The sequence below is a fragment of the Callithrix jacchus genome, chromosome 4 (assembly GCF_049354715.1).
Source record: "Callithrix jacchus isolate 240 chromosome 4, calJac240_pri, whole genome shotgun sequence".
Taxonomy (NCBI): domain Eukaryota; kingdom Metazoa; phylum Chordata; class Mammalia; order Primates; family Cebidae; genus Callithrix; species Callithrix jacchus.
In genome coordinates, this window is record NC_133505.1 from 84,415,525 (window position 1) to 84,439,854 (window position 24,330).

The following is a 24,330-nucleotide window of genomic DNA, read 5'->3' on the forward strand; positions in this document are numbered from 1 at the left end:
TAGTATGTATACTAACTTCCTCTCAACCAATTCCTTCTCATCTAGACTTACATTTAAATATTGTCATTTTGCATTCACTTTAGGAAAAAACAAAAATCCTCCCTAACTGCTAGTATCCAACACCTCCCCACCCAAATGTCCTGGCTACTCCTTTCTTTCCCATTCTCTTCATCTCCAGAAACATGTTTTTTTAAAAAATGATCCATACTCCATCTCATTCCATATCCCACACTCTCCTCAATCTGCTACATACTAGCTCCCACACTCATGACTTTACAAAAAATAGCTCATACCAAAAGTTCACCTTAATTATCAATAACTCCAATAAGCATTTTTAAATCTACACCTTATTTAATGTCCCATAATATTTCACCTGTTGAAAACGTCTCCATTTGCAAACTGTCGTGACTTAACTTTTGTGACACTCCTTGGCTTAGTTTCTTCCTTTCTAAGCATTCCTTCTCATTTTTCTTTCAGGCTTATCCTCCTCCACATAGCCATTAAATGGTAAAGTTCCTTAAGATCCTGGGTCCCAGAGTCCAGTTCCAGATCCTCTTTTTCATCTCACCATATACTCTCTCCTTGGATAACATTATACCAATGACTGCCAAATTTTTATTTATAGCATAGACTTGCATATCAAACTCTTAAAACATCTCTCTAGACCCCCAAAGCATCTGAAACTCAACATACGCAAAACTGAATCGATGGATCCTCATGGAAATATTCCCCACTAAAGTGTTCCTTACACCTTGGTGGATGTCAACCTCATTTATTCAACCTTAAAAGCCAGAAACCAAGGAGTTGCATTTTTTTTAGAGCCCATTCCTTCCTCCTTCCTATCATATTCCCAATATCCAAGCAGTCACCAACTTCACTTTAATTTTCCTTCCTAATTTTAAATCCATCTACCTGTATCTCCATAATAACAGTCCAGGTTCAAATCATCTTTGCAATAAATACCTACCTTTCTCAAATGCACTCATGCCCCTTCAAATCTGTTCTGTTTACTGCAATTACAATGCTCTTTCCAAAACACGTATCTGATCAAGACACCCCTACTTAAAACACTTCAGAGGCTTTCCTCACTCTTTGGATAAAGATCCAAATCCCCATAGACTACAAACCCAGAAATGCATGTATGGTCGCTTCTTATTTTTCTAGCTTCACCTCGCACATTCCCAGTCCCTTTCCACAACTCTCACTTTTCACATTTCAAACACATGGCCTTCTTTCAGGTTATTTACACATAATCTCTCTCCTGGCAGACTTTACCATATATTATATACTCTGCATTTCGCCGTACTCCCTTACCCAGACAACTCTTCTGTGTCTCAGATTGTCCCTCTAATGTAACTTCCTTGTTTTTCTATACTCTATACAATCTAAGTCTGTTTTGTTGGTTGCACACTTTCTGTGAATTTTCCTTTATTAACTCATGTATCAGCTTGTGATTATACATTTAAAAGTATAATTTAATGTTTTCCTATTTCACCACTGACTACAAAAGAACAGGGGCCATGAATCTTTTTGCTCTCAACTATACCTCTCTCACGAACCAACACACACATACACATACACACACACACACACACACACACACACACAGAATATTCTTTAAAATAAAACAATCTTTACTACTGCCTTTTTCTAAACATTATTCTTTATATTAATCATATTCATATTCTTCATAAACATTCCATCATTTATGGATATACATGTGATTTTCAATTTTCAAGTTAGTATCTTTAATATAAACAAGCTTTTTCATTTAATTAGCTGATAATTAAAAGAAACATTTTAAATAATATCATAATAAAATCTCTTATCTATATTGTATATATTTGGTTTCTCGGTAATCTGTCATACAATATTATTTCAGAGAAAAATTAATCCCTCAAGATCCTCAATTTCTGATATATGTGTTACTTTCTGTGACCCTAGCTGCTTTCAGACTCTTAACATTCAATACATAAAAAGTATGACCAGATTATAAAGCTCGGTGTGATAAATAATACTAATATAGCTAACACATACATATTGGCTGCACAGTGAATGCCAGGCCTTATGGTGTGACAAGTTTTACACGAAACTACTCAATTATTTTAACAACTCCCAGAAGCATATACTATCATTATTCCCATTCTATAAAAAATTACAGAATTTCTTTAAAGAGATATTGCAACTTTCCCAAGTTCACACACAGTAAGCAGATGAGAGTCAAACCAAAGCAATCTAACCCTAGACCCTACAATTCATAGTATCACACAAATGACCTATTGCCTCAAATGTATACATATATAGATCAATGTGCAAGATATAAGCAAGTATAATATACACATTTTGAATAGTTTTCAATATGGACATCAAACTGAGCCAAAAAAAGAGAAACATTTCAGTTCACTTTCACTACTAGGGAAACTAGCACAAAAGCATAAATTCCCACAGGTAAAAGGGAACACTTTAAAAAATTCTAAGGGTAAAAGTAGAAAATAAAACTACAATATCTATAAGATTATACTGCTAATCACTTAATTTAAAATTAGAAAGTAAAAACAGATTGAAGAGTTAATACCATGTATATTATTACTAATTTAAAAAGTCCCCCAAGAATGCCAAATTATCAGTAGTGCTCAACTTTTAACAACTCACCCACTCCCAGTTTGTTTTTGTTTTTAAGACGGGGGATCTCACTCGGTCATCAAGGCTAGGGGGCAGTGGCAGTCACAGCTTACCGCAGCTTTAACTTCCTGGCTCAAAAGATTCTCCCACCTCAGCCAGCCTCCAGAGACTACTGGTGCATTTCATCAATCCTAATTTTTAATTGTATTTTTTTAGAGACAGCTTCTACATTGCCCAAGCTGGTCTGGAACTCCTGGCCTCACTCAAGTGATCCTCCTGCCTCAGCCTCTCAAGTAGCTAAGATTACAAGTATGAACCACCACGCCTTGCTCTCATCCCTTTTTGATGAACAAAATATTTTATCTTCTCCACTAAGATACAAGAATGGGCCTTATGGATGCAAATCCTGATGCCATCCCACTGAGATTCACACCTCTACTGGCTAAACCAGGGGGCTAGTCAGAGCTTTTTCAAACTTATGTCCCTTCCACCTCCATTCTCAATTGAGAATCGCTTGCTATGGCAACAACAATCTTTGGTTAATTGTCCGTCCATTTTAATCCATTTTAATGGTTAAAATTTGAATTAGACAAAGACATCCTTTTTGGAAAATGTCACGTTACATTATTTAGAGAACTCAACAAACATTTGTAACCATCATACGGTAAATATTTGAGGCTTTAAGAGTAACATACTGTCTCCATTGCATGTCATATTTTTTTAAAACAATTCTTTAAAAATGCAATAACCAGGCTTAGCTTGGAGGCCTTCCAAAAACAGATCTCCTGCACTATTTACCCACAGCAGCCATTAGTTTACCAACTTCTGATCAAAAGAATGATTCATGGTTCTAGCAACATTTCCATCAGCAAGAACAACAGAATTCTGTGAAACAGCAGCAACCCTGCTCATTCCTTGTCCATCTGGGCCCAAGTCATACATCTGTATCATCCCCTTTTCAGATCACATATATAAAATGTATCTAAAGTTATCCATTGCAATTTGAACAAAAGGATCATCTTTTGAGAATGTAAATTATAGTATGAAAGGAACAAGAAAAGAAACTGAGCTCTTTGAGAGGTTTATTATCCTGCATTTTTGGCTAAACCAACATTTTCTGTTAGTATGCTACTTCATATAAACAGCCATCCTTTCCAACCAAGAAAATGTTTCCATTATCTCAGTGGAAGGTACTGTTAGTAAGTGTTATCAGTGGGAAAAAATATATATAAATGATCTGGAAGCCACTGTACTCTATCAGACATACCGTCACTAAGAACTCTACTCTGTTTTTAAAGAAGTGGTAAGTAGTTTAAAACACAAAGTCTCACCAGGCATGGTGGCTCACGCCTGTAATCCCAGCACTTTGGGAGGCTGGGGCGGGTGGATCACTTGAGGTCAGGAATTTAAGACCAGCACTGTTAACATGGTGAAATCCTGTCTCTACTGAAAATACAACAATGAGCCAGACGTGGTGGCGCACGCCTGTAGTCCCAGCTACTCGGAAGGCTGAGGCAGATTTACTTGAACCCAGCAGACAGGGGTTGCAATGAGCCAAGATCTCACTACTGCACGCCAGCCTGGGCGACAGTTAAGACTCTGACTCCAAACAAACAAACAAAACCAAAAAAACAAAAACATCTCAAGTCACACAGCCTGTGTTTAAAGTTGCTAAGGCTAAGGGTGGGAAAAACATTGACTTTCTAAGCCTGTGTTGTCAACTGTATGACTAGTATCACACCAGTCACCACCTTGGATAGTCAAAAATTATTAAATTACTTAAACAATATGAAGTTGTTAGTACTGCACCTAAAACTTGGCTGTTCCTTTAATTACATTCTGCGTTACATACTACATCTACATATTGACCTTTCATGTTGAACAAAATCTTTGTGAAGCTAAATAGGAAAAAAATTTGAGTACTTTTGACAACCTTTTTAAAGTGATGTTAGATCAATATATTCATTCCAATTATTTGATTTAGCTGTGAAGACCTAGAAATGCCCTTCTTTCCTCTAGCATATAATTATTATGAAAATAAGATCTGCTGTTTGGCGCCAGTATCATCTGTCTAACTAGGCTTTCACTTCATCCCTATGTTCTGAACGCCTAATTGGCTCTAAAAAAGTCACTTTTTCAGATCTTCTCCTATATATGCTCTCACAATTTCGTCGGCTCTAAAAGGCTAGTTACACTTCTGCTATTATGTTTTTGAGTTCTAAAAGGCCAGTTTAATGGAATATACTTATTTTTACATTATTCTAGCATGTAAACAAAATTATAGAAATATAATATATTGTCTAATTATATATTGCATATTTTATTTTTATAACATATATAATATACAATGTTAATACAAATGTATAGAAACACTATATGATAATTATTTTGTAAGTCTATTATTAACATTCCAGCTATTAAAATCCCAGCGCCTAAAGTTCTAAAAACATCCAAGCTTATAAATCTGTTACTAACAGTGTGGGTTAAATTATAGGCTGGGCACAGTGACTCAACGGCTGTAATCCCAGCACTTTGGGAGGCCCAGGCAGGTGAATCATAAGGTCAGGAGTTCGAGACCACCCTGGCCAATATGGTGAAATCCCATCTCTACAAAAAATTAGCTGGGTGTGGTACGGGGCATCTGTAATCCCAGCTACTTGAGAGGCTGAGGCTGGGGAATCACTTGAACTCAAGAGGCAGATGTTGCTGTGAGCCAAGATCCTACCACTGCACTCCAGCCCAGGCAAGTGTGGGACTGTCTCCAGAGGAAAAAAAAAAAATTATCCATAATCATTAAAGCAAGAATGCATTTTCTGATTTTTTTTTTGGTAACAGCTTCTCCATAGAAAAACAGTACTCTGTGCTGAGTGCTCTCAAAATTTATTTATCTTTATAAGCATATAAGCTTAAGTATTCTCCCAATTTCACAAATAGAGAAAACTGACAATCAAAGGCAGCAGTCTGCCTAAGGGCATACATTTGGAAATAGGAGAAACAGTAATCAAACCCAGGTCTCCTGATTCTTAGCTTACTGTTATTTTTATTATGTTACAGTTTCCTTCTTAGAACTTTAGTTTTCTCACCACTGACACATAGATTTGATGATTAAAAAATTAATAGAATCCATATAAGTCAGTTCAAGTCAAGTTCTCTAAGGTGGGTAACTATCCTCAGAAGGAACTATTGCCTATTATTTCTAATTATAATAAAATTAATATAGAACCTTATTAAGTATCAAAATTAGTCTTGCTCTTATTGTATTCACAAACAAGCTTCAAAAAATGTGTCACATTCAGATTTTTGCCAACTGTTAAGAATTCATTTAGATAACAATTCAGCTTACATTAGCAATACAATTACCAATACAAATCTGTCATTTAAAGAAAATGTAATACTAAAAGAAAAATAAAACAGGCCAGACGTGGTGGCTCATGCTTGTAATCCCAGCACTTTGGGAAGCCGAGACAGGCAGAGCACAAGGTCAGGAGTTCATGACCAGCCTGGGCCAACATGGTGAAACCCTGTCTGTACTAAAAATACAAAAAATTAACCGGGTCTGGTTGCACACGCCTGTAGTCTCGGTCTGGTGGCACACGCCTGTAGTCTCAGCTACTCGGGAGGCTGAGGCAGAATTGCCTAACCCTGGGAGGAGGAGATGCAGTAAGCCAAGAGCAAGCCCCTGCACTCCAGCCTAAGTGACAGAGCCAGACTCTGTCTCCAAAAAAAAAAAAAAAAGAAAGAAAGAAAGAAAAATAAAACAAACAAAAAAAGAAAATGCAATACTACTCTTTCAAATTTTATTCATCATTAACCAATTATATCTTGCTAAAATTAAAAAAAAAACCTATTCAGAACTGAATTTTCCATAAACTAGTAGAGATGCTCCATAAAAATAATTTAGAACACAACGAAATGTCATTTAACTGCTTAAAATAACACATTTTCAAGTTTTGATGTTTTTAAGTCATATGTGCTAAGAAAATCTGTCTAATTTTAAAATTCTCTTTAAAACATTATTAGTAAAATTTAAAACTGAAACCTAGGAATCTGTTGAAAAGTTACTGTGTATTAATTTAAAGATGGAAAATCCTTTAACTGCTTATACTAAGGCCAATGTAAGTAACCTTGAACAACCAGTTTCATTTTTAATGTTTCAGTTTCAAGCACAGTACTCAAAATAAGGTAATTCTTATACAATGACAGCAAAGTTGTTTCAGACAATGGATGTTTCACTAAGTTGCCTAGAATTTAGTGTCTCTACACTCAAAAACTTAACGGGAATCTAACAAAGTAAGACACGTATTTCCTGCCTTATTCTACAACCTTTGACAAGACAAGTTACATGCCTTTTCCTATTCATGACAGAGACTAAATAGACCATGACACATGACCACGGGGCAGCTGGAGTCCAGAACACAATCATCCCTCAACATCCATGGGGAATGGTTCCAGGACACTCCCATACCAAAATCAAAATCCAGGATGCTCTAATTCCTTATATAAAATGGGACAGTATTTTCATATAACCTATACACTCCTCCTGCACACTTTAAATTATATCTAGATTACTTATAATACCTAATACAATGTAAATGTTATATAAATGTTACACTATATTTTTTTAAATTATTTTTCTTTTTTTCTAAACTATTTTGATCTTCAGTTGAATTCACAAATGTAACACCTGAGATAAGGAAGGCCTACTATACATGTGTTCTTCCCATGTATCTTCTGTAAAAAAGCTGCCATAGCCATCTACACTGCCATGGATAACCTAGGGCTTACCTATACCACACATCTCATTCTCCTTACAATTTAGTTTTAACTTAAGCAGAAATTACATTTGACTATGTTGCCACCTAAATTTTCTATCAAAAACTTCTCATCCAACCATCCTTTTCCTTAACTGTGATGCTTAAGCTCAAATATGGCTGTTTTGAGTAAGGTAAATTAACTAAAGGAGGACCTGCTTTACAACTGATGGTTGCCTTCTCTGTAGTGACCAAAGATTCTCAGCTTACTTTTATCACTGTTTAATATGACAACTATTTGTGATTTTTCACAAACAGTGAAAAGTACCCTGCTTTCTCATATTTTCAGCGATTTGTTATAAAATACCTACACTCCTCTATATTCCATAGGTTCAATATTATTTATTGTAAAGTAATTAACCCAATTTACTCATAATTCATCAATATAGCTTCTCACAAAACAATAGAAACTGAATATGTTCATATTTAAAATGTCTTTTTAAAACTTTAGATTCCTGTAACAGCCTTTATCACTTTTAGATATAACCGCAAAAGCAACTTAAATATCCTAATATTAGCTGTTAAAATTTTTTTCTAAGTAAAAATGTATTAAAATAGGAATTTATTTTAAATAAATATGCTTAGTATTCTCTGCCAACTAAAGGCAACTTAGCTTAGTATTACAGATATTTTTCTATGAATTCTGAAATTTACACAAGGAAACTACTAGTAAGAATGAAACTAACCTGTTTAGTATTACTTGTCCAGAGTAAGTTGCACAAGATACAATTTTGTTACAATTATGTAGTGACATGGTAAATACCCACAAATTTTGAGAAAGGGAAGAATGATTGTCAATTGGTTTTAACTTAAGCAGAAGCTGCATTAGACTAAATATTACTATTTTCTTATTATTCATCCACAAGTTTCCAGACTATGAAAAAAATCATAAATAAATAAAACCAAAAACTTGGGGTCTAACTTACAAAGAAATCCTGAATGGACTAAAAAACTAAAATTGATTAGGATTTATTTAACCTAAAGCTAACAAGGATTAATTCAAAAAAATCTTTATTAAACTCTGTTTAAAACTATTATAAACAGACTGACAAAACAGAAGTCAAGACATCTCTGACAATTTCCAAAAAGAATATAAACTGATGTGGTGGTTTTAAATCTCAGAAATTTAACTGTATAGAAGGAAGCAGATGCAATAACCAAGCTCTGTTCATATATTCCAAACAGATATAAACAAATTGACTAAACAGAAGTTAAGACATGTCTTCTCTGAGAATTTCCAAAAAGAATACAAACTACAGTGGTGGTTTTAAATCTCACAAACAACTGTAGAAAAGGAGGCAGATGCAATATCCAAGCTCCCTTCATATATTCCTAAATCATTTGATCATTACCCAAAGAATAAAGCTTCACATCTTCTCTAACAATTCAGGATATGTCAACCACCCAAATTATTACTTAATGTTCAGTGTTCATAAAAACAAGTTATAGATGGAATCAGTAGCAAAATTTTTCCAGCAATCTATCCATAATACCTTAACTATGATTTATTTTTGGTATTAACTAAAAGTTTTGCCTTTATTACTTAAGCCTATTTCATCCTTAAGTCTTTAAAAAAAGTAACTTTAAGAATAGTATCTTCTTAAGATTTTTGTTTTATATTCCTTTTTTTTTTTTGAGACAGGGTCTCACTGTTTTCCTCAGGCTGGAGGGCAATGGCATGATCACAGCTCACAGCAGCTTCGACTTCCCTTAGCTCAGACAATCCTCTCACCTCAGCCTTCCAGGTAACTGGGACTACAGGAATGCACTACTACACCTCACTAATTTTTTTTTGTAGTTTTTGTAGAGATGGGATTTTCCATGTTGTCCAGGCTGGTCTGCAACTCATGGGCTCAAGCGATCCACCCACCTTCACCTCCCAAAGTACTGAGATTACAGGCGTGATCCACTGCACTCAGACTCTTCTCAAATCTTAATGTGGCCTTTTTATACTGCAGATTCTATGTTCAGAAAGTGATACATACATACTTATGTCTGAAATAAAAATGTAAATGTTCTTTTTTTTTGAGACAGAGTCTCACTCTTTTGGCAGGCATGAGGCCGGAGTGCAGTGGCACGATCTCCCTCACAGTAACCTCTGCCTCCTGGGTTCAAGCAATTCTCCTGTCTCAGCCTCCCGAGTAGCTAGGACTGCAGGCGTGCACCACCACACCCAGTTAATTTTTGTATTTTAGTAGAGACAGGGTTTCACCATGCTGGCCAAGATGGTTTCGATCTCTTGACCTCATCATTCGCCCACCTCGGCCCCCCAAAGTGCTGGGATTACAGGCGTGAGCCACCACCTGCGGCCATAAATATTTGCCTTAAAGAAAACTTTAATATATTATAAAGCTCTAACTGGAACAACCTTTATTACCACTACTAAAGTTCTGATAATAGGAAACCCAAACCTTTACATAGTAATTGATTCATGCCTGTTATTACTCACAGACCACACAAAGTAGAAGCTATTATTAGCCCATTTTACAGAATGGAAAACAGACTCCCTCAATAATACTCTGCCTCACAACAATCACATAAAAACCATCATAGATTTTTATGTGATTGGGAAGGGGAAACTCAGCTCCTACTTTATGTTCATGCCACTTTACCATTAAGAATATTAAGAATCTAGAAAGTATTACATTTTAAAAAGTTTTTAAACGTCTCAAATTTTAAAAAATGGTATAAGTACCAACAGAATAATTCTATATGTAAGAAATAATGAAGAATGCTCCTTCAGCCTCTCAGCAACATAATCACACCTAACACTTTATTCATCATATAACCCTTCACACCTAACATATTTTATTCATCATTATAATGACCATGAGAGATTAAAGCTGTTTTAGAGACTACCACACAAAGTTTATATTTCATTGATACTCTATATTTAAAAAGGCAATAATAACTCTACTAAGGTCATTTACTTCATTACATGCTCCTCCAACCCACCAAAATAATAATAATAAAGTCTTGAAAGTACTGTTACCTTCAATGTAGAATGGGAATCCCTAATTCTTAAAGATTCAATAAGGTTATCTCTTTTTTTTTTCCTGAAAGTTGTCTCTAGGTTTTATATCTTAATTTTCACATGAATCAGCACACACTAAATAAATGTGTATCTAAGATACATACTTAAATAAATCCTATCCATGGTTCCTATTCATCTCTTAATTTGAGACCACCAAGAATTTATGAAAACTAGTACTTAAACTATGATGAAAAACATAGTAATTTGGGGGCATTTTACAAGGTAGTTAGTGTCTCAAATCACCTTTTCAACAAGAAATGATATCACCACCAGTGAACAGCACTATGAAAAGCATTTATATAATTGTGTAACCTATGTGATTTCTACTCTTCTGTTTTGGAAAATTAAGCTCTAAGAATGAAATAAAGTTTAGTTCTGAAATAAAATGTACTGCTATTTGTAGTTCAAAATCACAGATTTTCAGATTGAAAAAATTTCAATATACTTATTTTTCAAATAAAATAACTGGGACAAAGAGAAATTCCATGACTTGCCCAAGTTAACCTGTTACCAACAGGTTAACTGTCAACAGGGCTTAAAACTATAATCCACATCTCTTGACTCCCAATGGTTTCACTTAAAAACAACAAAAAAAGATGTCTAATAAGGTGGAATAATTTTAAGAAAGGCAAGTATCACTATTTTTAAAGACAAAAATTATATCATTTTAGCAAAACATGAACTAGGTGGGGGGGAGAAGTCTTACAAGAAAAAATTTAATCAACAGAGTCCCAAATCCGAAAAAATGATTGAAATTTCTGCTTCAAGATCTCATAAATAAGCAACCATCGTTAAGTGACAACTAGAAAGCAGACTTAATAAACCAACTACATACACTATTCAAACTAACAATAACAAAGCTTTCCTTTTGTCAAAAAAAAGTTTTTTTCTTATTCTACAGTTTAAGAATTTTGATACTTGAAAGTATCCCTTTTCTTTAAAATAAATCTCATATTTTAAAAAAATGTAAAATCTAATCAAACATATACCATAGCACAAAAAATTTTTTAGCTTCCTATACAATTCCATTCATTTTGATAAAAATGTTATAAGGTAGATGTGATAATCAGTCATGTTTTATACAAAAGACAGAAACAACCATAAGATACGCACATGTTCTTTTTCAATCACACTTGAATGCATCAATTTTAACCTGAAAAACTTTTAAAACTGCTCTTAAACTTTGACTTTCCTCTTGACCAAAATTCAACCACGGCGATTATAACTAGACTGACTACAGATGATCAGTGTCTATTTTTAAATTTACATGTAAAAATATTACACCCCATTTCAAATAGCTGCAATTTGAAGTTTTCTAGATATTTCAGTGTGATGTGATATATGAGTTCTCCCATTTAAAATATGGCTCAATTTATCAGTTAATGTAAATGGAACGACAGTGTTACTCCCCAAGTAATTTTTAAACCAATTTTAAATAAATTCAACTTGAAATACAATGTAAAACTTGAAGTTATAAGAATTAGATAATAGAAAATACTGTACAAGAGACTTTGCACATGCTGACTCAGATATAAAACAGCAAGATCTACTACTGAACAAAAATAATCCACTCAGAAACCCAGTGTTACAAATGTTTTTAGACCTGACTAAATCTCAACTAAAAGATGAAATAAAGTTAACTCACACACCTAGATACACAGTTTGATGGATAAGAAACCACCTCAAATGGTATCTTGCATCCAGCAGAAGACACAGAATAAGCAATATGTTAAATGAAAAGAAACAATGAGTCAAAAAACTCCAAGTTCTAATAAGAATTTTAAACTGTCTCACGAGTATGCCAACATCGCTGTTCTAGAAAGTAGAAAACTCCAAGCAAGAAAAAACGCCTCCATTCAAAATAGGTGGATTTTAAGAATAACGCACAGATAAAGACAATGCTTATTCTATCTTAAATCTGAGGTGCAGACTAGGAATAGAAATTCACTTTACTAACATTTCCTCCCCTCCTCTCCCTAAAAATTAAATTAACTCAAAATCAAAATTGGTAACTCATTTATACTGAAGAAAACAAAATGATATTCCTGCAAGGATTAGACATTACCATAATTTGGCCAGATACCTTTAAGCTGCTTCATTTTTAAAAAATAACATTACCAAAAGATTTCAAGAAAACGCAGCAATCCTCAGTGACTTAGTTTTGTGAGTTTTAAAACAGATGCACAGATGTAAAAGCAGATACAAGGATGAGTTTTGTAAAACCTGCCCCATCTTAAAAATGGGGTATTATAATCTTTGTGATAATTTTTTCAAATAGCCAAAGACATGTAAACTCATTGAAGACTTCTATCAAATATTTATAAACCTAAAAATTCATTTCAAACATTATCATTAGTAAATCTTGAAGTTTACTTCCAGCTCCATTCACTTCAGCCAAGAAATGAATGTTAAGTAAGCCAAATCACTACTTGAAAACTAATACATTTTGATGGTGAAAATGAATACACCGTTAAATCCACATTCAATGTATTCGGCCTCAGTACCCTTGCTTATTTCAACAGCTGTAACAACTTATATTAAATCACAAGAGATTCATACGCAAGTTAGGAAACATACTACAACATACAAAAAGAAACAAAAACCATTTTAATTGTCCTGCCTTCACCTCACAAAAGACATTCATTCTTAGCAGGCTGAAACTTCCTAGTCATTAGGGTTGTTCTCATGAAGTAATATCAGTAATTGTAACTATCTCAAAACAGTTTTAAAAAAGCCTCTCAAAATCAATGCACTGCATAAATTTTCAAAGCTTGGTGTTCCCGGTGTGACTGCTTTAACTGCCCAACACACATATTCACACAAGGAACCTACATCAGTTTAGGAGAAAACGTTACAGAAAATATAGCTCCTTTAAAGTAACTTCCAATCACAATACTAATGTGATAGGTCTACTTCTGAAAAGCAATTTTTAAAAATTCCTAAGATACTCACTGTGACAACCCACAAAATTAAGAAAAACGTCTTTTTAAACAATACAAACAGAACAACTTTTACTGGCCAAGTTCCATCCCATAGTAAATATCTGGACAAAAATCAAAATTCTTCAGTATACTCCAATAATAGTTTTTAATTAAACGAGAGGCATACCGTAAGAATTAGAAAACGCCTACTGAACTTCTGGTTCTAGGGAATTACAGGCTTTACACTTCTGCAAAGATGTGTTTTAGTAAATGCAAGACGAACCACTGACCAACTATAATCACACATCATAACCCTTCCAACAAAAAAAACCTAGGACTGAATTTAAGGAAAACAAAATAACGATAGAGGAGGAAAAATTTCTTGCCACGGTTCCGCAGCGGCTGGATAGCCTGCTTGCGAAATGCTAATGCCACTTCGGAGCAGTTAGTCACCAGCTATTGTGTAGGGCAGGAGAAAGCAGAGCCGGCCGCGCGTGCAGAGCCAGCGAGCGAACGAGCGAGCGCGCTCTCCCTCTTCGCGCCGCTCCCGCCGCCGCCGACTCTCGCGCGCCCCCGCGACGGCACGGACGCGCGCGCCGGCCCCTCCTCCTCCGGCCTTGCACTGCACAACACTCATGACGTATCTTTATTTCTAGCACATTAACAAAATATCACAAATAAATTGTCCGCAGCCCCTGCGGCCCCGGGGTACGAGTACCCCCGGCCACTGGCCCCGCAGCCCCCGCGCCGGCCTCCCAACCCTCCCTGTGGCCTTTGGAGCTTTCACGTTCTAGGGCCAAGTTTTTGTCTCTGTAAAAAATTGCGGGAAATTCAATTTTTATTCGACTCAGGGAAAAGTTTCTTTGCTCTGCGACGTGAATGTCTCACCAGATTCTGGTAGGTCCTGGGATGCTCCTTCCCGGTCCAGTCGGTGCGCCGGGGCAGCAGCTGCGGGGAGAGGACGCCCCGTGAGCCAGGCCCCCGGCCCCTGCCCGCCCGCTCCCCTCCCCGCCCGCCCCGCGCCCCGGCGGGGACCCCGAGCCCCGCGCCCCGCGCCCTGGTGGCGGCGACGGCGGCGGCGGCGCAGCGGCCCAGGGGCGGCCGCGCGGCGGCGGGACGCGCCGGGCCGCCGCCGCCCTTACCTCCTTCTCGGCCACCTCGCGGATCAGCACCTGCAACAACAAAGCGAGGAGAACTGAGCCCCGCGCCCCGGGCCGCGGCCCCGCCACCGCCGCCTCCCTCCCCCACGCCCGCAAGCGGCAAGCGCCGGCCCGGCCCGCGCCGCGCGCCGCCGTACCTGAGCCGCCTGCTGACAGGGTCCATCTTCCAGGAACCGGGCGATGAGGAAGTAGAGCTCTGCGCGGGAGAGAGGGACAGGGAGACACACTAGCTGAGCGGCCGGGCGGCGGGGGGCGGGGGACCGCGGGCGGAATCGCCCGGTGCCAGCGGCCCCGGCAGTCCCCCGACTTACCGGATCGCAGCTCCGAGAGGCCTTTCCTCTCACAAGACATTTTTATGGGTCACTTCAGGGCCGCCGACGGGACACCCCGCCACCGAGGGGAAGCGGGGACGGTGCCGCCGCCTGCCCTATAGCTGTCAGTGTGTGTTCACGAGCCGAGCCTAGGCTCCACCATTCAAGCAACGGCGGCGGAGGCGGAGGAGGAGGAGGAGGAAACAACAACTCTCAGGCAGCGGCTACGGCCGTGGTCGCCTCCGCCGAGGATCCCTCCGCCACAGAAAGGAGTCCGCCGCCTTCGCGGCCCCGGGCTCGGCCCGGGCTACGTCCCGCGCCCCCGCCCCCCGGCTCTAAAAAAGGAGTGCCTCCGACCCCCTCGCCCCCAGCGCTCTACACCCGGCACGGCGCGACCCCCACGCGCTCCTCCCCGCAGGGCGTGCGATTTATTTATTTATTTCCAGTAGGAGAAGATGTCGGAGCCCGAGCCGCCGGTTGGCTGGAAGGCGCTTTCTCTGTGGAGGCCGATAGTGGCAGGGAGGGGGCCGGGGACGGGTCCGCGGAGGGATCTGACGCACACGGTGCCGCAGCACAGGCTCTATTCAGCGGCGCTGGCTGGAGCTGAGATGGAAGTTAGTTTCTGTGTAGCAGAAATAGGAAACAAATGAAGCAGAACTGCCCAAAGAGGGGAAATGCCCCGAGGATGGGTTTCACTCACCCGCATACACAGACACACACGCAGAGAGCACTCTCACGCTGGGCAAACTCGGGATCGCGCTACCCTGCCCGAGTTGAATGATAGTGTTTGGTTTCTGTCTCTTGCCATGTGCATGTGTATAAATGCTGCGGATTGGCATCTGTGTAAGTCTTGTACTGCGTTATTTCTGCAGCCTATGCAAGTGTTGTGTAATTTATTGGAGTGCTGTATATTGCAATAGAGGTTTGGGCTGCTTTTTGTTAAGCACTTGCGTTTTGCAAACCCGTTATTTGCTGAAGCCACCTCTGCATATTTCTTTTATTACTGCCATTGCTTTTGGCGTACGTTTTTTTTTTTTTTTTTATGTTTTTTATTGTTAAACGAGCAAAGCGAACTCTTGATTTGTACTTCAGATACTCTTTTTCCTTATTTCCAAAAGGCTACTGATGGCTAATTAGGGATTTGGAATTAGAGAACCTTAAAGCTTTTTTAGGTGTTTACGAGAAGGGAGAATGTAAACCTGAGGGAAAGGAAAGGACGCTAATATTTATCTCTCTGTCTGGAGGTAATTTAGTAACAGATCGATAACCTACCGAAGGATATTGAAAGAGTATACTATAGTTTAGCCAAAGTGAATAGTGATTAAATAATTTAAATAATCTGTGTGTCTTGCAGTTGACTTCGTCATGCTAATTAATGGCTTCTAATTTGAGGTGTAAACCATTCCTGTTTACAGTTAATCATGGGAAGACTTCTTGAAAACTGACAAAAAGAGAAAAAAATAATCTTTTGTAAATTAGTATGTAATTACCGGTTTTATATGCTAAATCATACATCTGTGCTTTGCTGATGAGGATAAGGGCCTTGTTTTTTAAAAAAACGAATACGGGTGAAATTAATGGAAACAATGGAAAAAGCCATTTGTTAGAAAACAAGGAGACCAAATGATATTTATCTCCAGATGATTTAAGCACTTTCCAAAAAGACTTGAGAGTTCAATTTTTTTTTAAGGATTGCATTTTAAACGGAATTTGGATAGTCGTTCTTTTGTTAACATTTAACAAAAGATTCTTCTTAAATTTTTTAGATAATAAACTGCATTTTATGTGTCTGGTTTAAAAAGGTTATTTGTGGGGAAAGGACCAACAAGCTGTATTGTGGTTTTCTAGATTGTTTCCTAGAGCCTTGTAACCTCCTAGCTACTTACATTCCTAGTGGGAAATACTTGCTGCAAATGCCTTGGGCTGCACTGTAAGCCCAAGTGTGCTGCACCGGTGTGATGCCCTATACTAAAACATCCAGAAATCATCATACATGTAAGGAAGAAGAAATAAAGCCTCAAACCCTTTGGAATAATAGGATGTAAAATTGCCTTTTGTAACTCAATCTTAAAATAAAAATGGAAGGTTACCATGACTTACCTTATTGCAACCTGGTCATCAGAATAACTGTTATTTTTTTTTAATATGGCTATTCTCAAATACTGAAAATACGCATCTTGAAAGACACTTAATTCTATTCTATTATAGGTAAAGTAGCCTGCTTCTAGGTGGTTAGGCTTGAAAAGATAGACTGAAAAGATAGGACATTTTGTATGCCTTTTTGCAATTGTATTTATTTCTAAGACCGATGCTATTTTAACTTAACTTTTTAAAAAGTATTCTTCAAATAATTGTAATATTTTACATGATCATGAAGTTCTTGAAATAAATAGATTTTAGAAACTAAAAATTATAGTAGGATTTTCTGGTTTTGAAAGCTTGAAATGTATGATTCTTACTAATAGATGTTTCGTCCTTGTGATTGAAAATAAACCAAATTATGACATGGAATATCATATTACTCTGGGTAAAGTATGCCATATATATCTTGTGTGTGTTATATAAACATAGAAAACTAGCATGATTATCTCATATATTCTTTTCATTTAGAAGCCAGAAAAGCTTTCACCTAAGTATGCTACTAGTACTTAGCTCCTTAAAAAATTTTTGGAAAATCCCCCTCTAAGTTTTCTAAACATGATGTTCCTATCATTTTGATTAACTTTTGACAGTGTCACAGTTTCTTTTTCAAATGTCCAATTTGAAGATTGTTGTAACCATCCCTTTGAACTATTGTCTAAGAATATATACATTACCTGCCAAAAATTAAAACTTCTCTTCAACCAAATAAACTATTTATATTTAACAGTAGATATTAAATTGAAGTTTAGTAAGTCCTTTAAATGTAGCAAATACTCCAAATAGCCTTTTTAATTTCCTTAAACAAAAATTTCTTAATTCTAGCATTGACAGTTAATTATAAGATTCATTAAGTTGTTTATTGTCCTTGTGTACCCACAAAGTCTGTACATGTCAAATAGAAAGAAAAGTCTTATTTAGAAGTTCTAGATTTTAGTTCCCAAAGCAATGACTCTTGCAGTTTTTTTCAGCTCTTTTGCATATAAGGATAGTTCAGATTCTATCTATATCCTTTCCTGTTTGTTTATTTTAACATGTTTATGAGCTCCAAAAATAAAATGTCCCTTTAAAAAGATCTCCATGCAGTTTAAATAACAAGGTTAACAAATAATAGTAAAAGTCTGGAAAGCCAAGAGCTAATGTTTTTATATGATATAGTCTCTCTAGGACAAATAGAAACTTTTCTTAAAACAAAAGTTTATGTGAAATTCATCACTTTTCACTTGGCATCACATGAAACAAAATAAACATTTAACAGAATTTTGTATTGATCTTGTAAGCTATTGTTTCAATAAAATAATCAAATGCTGTCATTTCAATTATTTCTGGAACAAGATGAGATGGTATTTATAAGTACAAAAATTATACATTTATGAAATTTGATTAGTCTCCACTTGTATGGTGAATAACACATAACTCGAAAAATTTCTACAAATACAACTTTGAAAATTTCATGTTAAATCTTGTTTTTGTTTTGATGTTATGTTTCTTCTATAGTAAAATCTTCATTCTATGAAATGCAGAAATGTAAAAGTCGAAAACACTCTTCTCTCAAAAATACCTTTTAAAAAAAATACTCATCTGCCCCAAGAACAGAAAACTGTCAAGGATCTTATTTAACAAGTTACACTCCTCCCTGTGGCTTGCTCCCCAATACTGTATGTTTCTGTTCATGCTTATCTGACTTTCTCTCTCTCTTACACACACACACACACACACACACACACACATCCTTCTTCCTTCATAAAGCATGAATATTTATCAGGTTTGAAGCACATGAGCAGATATACTATTTGACGACTACAAAAAGAATAGGGATAACCAATCTAAGTGAGCCATTCCCCATTATTTAACAATTTTTTGTTATTTAAAGTTAACAATTGTCTGTTATACCTCTCTGAGGAATTTTTTACTTACATTAGAGCATGTTTCCCTTTAATGTGTAACAAATTTTATCTGGTCCTCAACAATCATATTATCCCTTATGTGTTTAAATGTTAGTAATTCACTCAGTCTTTTTTTCTCCAAGTTAGATAATTCTAGTTTATATTTTTATAAGTCTTAATTTGCACAAGAAATACACATCTTCATGGGGTTTATATCTTTTTTTTAATTATCGTTTCATGAGTTTAACAGTACAATTACAAAGATTAAAGGAGAAAAACAATTTTAGAACATATTCCCCTAAGATTTGGAGCAACACAGTGGATGAAGCAGAAAAAGCTGTTCCAGATGGCAGGAAACATAAAGGAGAAGTCTGTAGGCATGTTCTATCATAGGAAGATGTCTGATGGACTGGGAGTGGGCTGGGTTGAACAGAGAACAGTGAAAGGAGAAGGTAAAGTGGGGAAAGGAAAGGAGACTGGGTGCAGAGGCTCTGGTGTACACTATTATCTATGTGATGTTAAGATGGCATTTGGGAAAAACAGTTACATAGTCACTTGCCTTTATATATGCCTAAATCCATAAACTTCAAAAACACCAAAGAAAAGGAAAAGGAAGGGGAAGTTTTATCTGACAAATAGAAATCTCTGTATAATAAAAATAATGAATATCAAGGACACCAAAGTAGACACTACTGATGACGAAGAAGAACAGGTGTATGAAAGAATAAGGACTGAACAGTCAGGGCAGCCACAAGTCTGACTTGAGACTAATACATAAGTTCTAATTCAAAATTGAGAATATAGCCAACTTAGATTTAAGTTACTTTGTAACCAAAAATACTCTTATTTTCTGAATTCCTATGAAATCTAATTATACAGTCTAATTTGTATATTATTTTTGTTTTACTTCATATATAGGTGTGTGTGTGTACACTTGGCAAAGGTCCCTGACTTATGCCTCTGTTGCTTTATTCCCTTTCACTAGTATTCTCATATATGTTTGTTGAAACAGTGACTAGCTATTACAAAAAAAATTAGTTCTATCATACTTATAAAATTTAAAATATCAATACCAAGTGGATCTTTCAACCATGATGTGTATGCTAAAATTTAAGAAAAGCTTATAATTTGATTTTGAGGCTACACCTACAATTCTTGTTGCACTAACAATTTTCATGCTTACACCTGAGTGCCTAAAAATATAGGTGCAGATGAAATGGCTATAGTGGATTTCTAAATGCTCCTCAAAATTTACCAACTGACAATGATTTATAGACAAACTACAATAGCCTTTAAATAGAATATTGTGGTAATAATATATGTGCTGTTTCCCCTTAATGAGGTATCAGAAGTAATGCCACTAGACATCATTAGGGAAAATCTTTCTTAAAAACGTTGAGTAAGTGGCATCATGTGAGAAGGAAGAAATATATTGTCTTTTTGTCTTACCACAGTTTGTACATGTTACACTTTATACTTGTTTTCATCATTCAGTGTTTTGGGATTTTTGGCAAGTACTTGTGTAAGAATTCCATATTTCCCTGATATTCCTGCATTTTCAGCTTTTTTCCAAGTGTCTTTATAAAAATTTCCTTCTTTTCTATCAGTGAAATGTTAGTTTCCAGTGGTAAACCAAATATGGAAGATAAGATATGTAATTATTTGGAGAAACAATTCCCATGTTATATTTTCAGTTTGGATATATTCTAAGAACTCTAAAAACATAAAAATGAATCTATTCTTTCCCCTTATAGTTGGGACTGTCACACATTAAAATCTTCAACATCTCTTATTTTCAGCTGTCATGGTTATTATACAAAAGACTAAAACAATTTAAATAATTGGTGTCAAAAGGAGAAAAAAGTAGCCTGCCTGCCTGCCTGCCTGTCTTCCTTTCTTCCTACCTTGCTTCCCTCCTTCCCTCCTTCCTGCTTTCTTTCCTCTGTTTTTCCATAAGCAATGAGGTGCTAAGTAGCAAATATTTGCTGTTTGTGCGGTATGTATTCGCATTTTTGTGTTAACATATTTTTCTTATTTCAACATTTTTGCAAAAGTCAGGTAAATGTGGCCTCTTCAGATATTAGATTTTACTGAGTTAGAGGAATTATTAAATTTTTTTTAAGTTTTTTTTAATCTTTCACACTCTATAAAGTTTTCAGGACTTACATAAATGTAAATCTCTCTATGGTTAATATTGCTTAACTTCACTTATTTGAGATATTTAGGTATCTTGTTTCATTTTCATTTTTAGATCCAAATCCTATATCTAAAAACAAAACAAAGTTTGTGTTGAACAGACAATGGCAAATTTCCATGGCACAATAGTGAAGATATTTTCCCCTAAAGTCTATTATCAGGCATTCTTCTCTATTAGAATAATAATTAGAAAGGTAATTTCCTCTTTTAATCACTTTTTTCCTCTTATTATCATCTTTTCCCTTTTTACTACTTACAATATTTTAATAGAAATTTTTTTTAATGTTAGAAAAGATGGAAAAAAAATAAGAACTTCTGTCACAAGTTCCGGTGTTCTATATTGCTGTGAAGCTGTGTTTCTTTTTCCCTGAGCAAAATTATTTGAGTTGACATAGAAACCAAAAGTCAACCTCTAACATCTGTCCCTTGCTCTTATATGTCATTCCTACTACTATAGTATCCTCATTGCAGCATTCTTCCTTTCTCTCTGTGTGTCAGCTGAAGAACCATCATTTAAATACTTGCCATTTGACCCTCATTATGTACTTTGTTCCAACACATGGAGATGCCCAGCTTACCAGAGACTGATAATCTGAGGCAGCAGTGACTGCAACATCTGGAAAGCAAAGGTTTCATAATCTGGCCGGCCTCCAGAAATTATCAGATATTAAAATCTGACTTTGTTTAACAGCAGTAACTCAATTTATTGAATGGACTACAAGAGATATGAACCAATGGCTACCTATACCATTCAGATTTAACTACAAAGAATTCACATTTTTGAAATAGAAACAATGAATACTTATTTCATATAGACTCTGTTTCTATATCTTGTATCTTAACCTAATTGTTTTAGTACAAAAAAATATATTTTACAATTCTAGCAGAAATAAAGTCTGTCAAGTTATTTTTAGCAACTGCAAAACAACATCCTAAAACTTTGTGAAATAATTGCTTCAGTGTGATGTAGACTCATGCATTTTGTTTTCAAAACACTTTTTCAGTGAGGGTATGACTCTCATATTTTAAAATGAACAATTTCTAACAGATTACTTTTATTTATACAATATTATTAACCATATAGAGGTTTGAGTCAAGTCCTCTAGCCACAAATAGACTGAAACTTACAAACTAGAGTCACAAGTTGCATTGACTCCAAAAAATATTTTAGTGTGCAAATTTTTTTCTTTTAGTTTTTTTAGGTTACAAATATTGTCATTCATTAAAAATTTAGGTTTTTTTTTTTAAATAACGTATTTATGCTTCAACACAGTAATATCTGGAGTCTAGAAATCAAGTCACTAACTTCAGAGCAATGTTTCAAACCTTTTTATTATGGAAAAAAGGTCAAACATTCGAAAAATTAAAAAGAATATCAAGATAACTCCCAGGTTTTGAATTCCCAGTGTTCACAATTATCCACATTTCGACATTCTTTTTTTCTATCCTCCCCAACCTTTCTTGCTTGAATAATTTGAAGTAAATCTCATCATTATTCTTGTAAATAATTTGGTGTGCAGTCCAGAAGCAAATTTTTGACTAAGCTATTGTACTGATTGATTGATTCATTTATTTACTGTCTTATATATTAAACATTTGTTGAGCTACTATATTCCAGACACTATATTAAGCCCTGAGAATTGATTAGCTGGGCTATGTCATTAGGATCCTTAATAAGAAGTTCTCTGATGATTGGAAATGTAAACTGCTAACAAATATCATTCAACTACTTAAACCTCATCCATGATGCTTCATGAGTCCTGGGCAGTTCTTAGTATGTTATGTGAGATCCTTCATGATCTGCCCACCTCGAACTCTTCACACTCAATTATATCCACCAGACCATAATCACTCTAAATTCTTTCTGTATGGAAACAATTAGTTTTCCAGATATGCCTCCTTTATTTTTTTTTTTTTTTTGCACATACTGGTCTCGCTATAATCTTTATCTCCAAACCAAGCCAATTCCATGTGGTTTTTAAGAAACAGCCCATTCTTTGCCTCTAAACTGTACCCTGTGTCTTTCCTTCCAGCAAACAAACAAGTAGGTGTGGATCCTTTGTGCTTCCAGAGAATCTTCTGTATATCTCTACAGTGGTATCACATTCAGATAGTTTATTGTTTTATAGTGCTCTTACTAACTAAACTAAGAGTTATTTTTAGAATAGTTTCTGAATTTTAGATTTCTGTATGCCAATTATGTGGAGCATTTCAGAATATACAACAGGCATTTAATAAGTTCGGTGGGTTTTTTATGTGTTTGTTAAATAAATAAACTATGGTCATTTCTGTAGGTATTTTGGGGTGGTTCCTAATAATTATTCCAGTTTGCCATAAATCACAAGAGTAACAAAATCCTATGGAACCATTGGTAGTTTTTCCTTTGAAGGGAAAGAAACAAAGTATATGTTGTATTTAAAAGAAACACCAGACTTTCAAGTGACATTTCAATATCAGCTCTCTCTTCTCAGTCTTCATGACAGTATTATTTGAATATAAAATAAAGGGATGATCACTAAAATAAGGTCACAGAATACAAAATAATAGTCCAAAAAAGAAGGCTTACCCTAATGAACAGCAATTCCCCTTTTATCCCTTCAGATTTCCTCTTGCCAGTTGATATGGTTTGGCTGTTTCCCCATCCAAACCTCATTTGAATGCTAGCTCCCATAATTGCCACGTGCCATAGGAGGGAAAATGTGGGAAATAATTGAATCATAAGGGCAGGTCTTGCCTGCATTGTTCTCATGATAGTGAATAACTCTCACAAGATCTGATGGTTTTATAAATGGAAGTTCCCCTACAGAAGCTCTCTTGACTGCTGCCATGTAAGAGGTGTCTTGCTTCCCCTTCGGCTTCCACCATGACTGTGAGGCCTCCCTGGCCATGTGGAACTGGGAGTCAATTAAACCTATTATCTTTATAAATTACCCAGTCTTATGTATGTCTTTATTAGCTGTGTGATAACAGACTAATACACCACTTAGCTTTAATATGTCTTTTTTAGTACGTATTTATTGCATATCTTTTATCTCTAACATCTTGTGCTGTCAAGAATCAGAGGAAAAACAAATATGCATGTAAATAGGGTATCAAATAAATAGAATGGTGCGTCAGCGGGGCTCCACCAGCAAGTGGAAAAGAGGGTCTGGGCCATCACTCCCATAATTGTGGCAATTCCATACATAGGATCACAGAATTTTAGAGCTGGAATTATCTAGTCCAAATTCCCTTTCAAAGAGGTTAAATG

The 24,330-nt window shown here is 36.1% G+C and overlaps 1 protein-coding gene across 5 annotated transcripts in view; it reads right to left on the reverse strand.

The window, feature by feature from the left end:
• PHIP (PHIP subunit of CUL4-Ring ligase complex) overlaps positions 1-15,067 on the reverse strand; it is a 153,192-nt gene extending 138,125 nt beyond the window's left edge. For all 5 annotated transcript variants that reach the window (XM_008994689.5, XM_002746749.6, XM_078369596.1 and 2 more), the window contains exons 1-4: positions 14,860-15,067; positions 14,686-14,744; positions 14,531-14,560; positions 14,277-14,336 (exon numbers count right to left, since the gene is read on the reverse strand). In XM_008994689.5, coding sequence (XP_008992937.1) covers positions 14,277-14,336; positions 14,531-14,560; positions 14,686-14,744; positions 14,860-14,899 — 189 coding nt within the window. In that variant the 5' untranslated portion in view covers positions 14,900-15,067. The remainder of the gene's footprint in view (positions 1-14,276; positions 14,337-14,530; positions 14,561-14,685; positions 14,745-14,859) is intronic.
• Between the last annotated feature and the right edge of the window lie 9,263 nt (positions 15,068-24,330).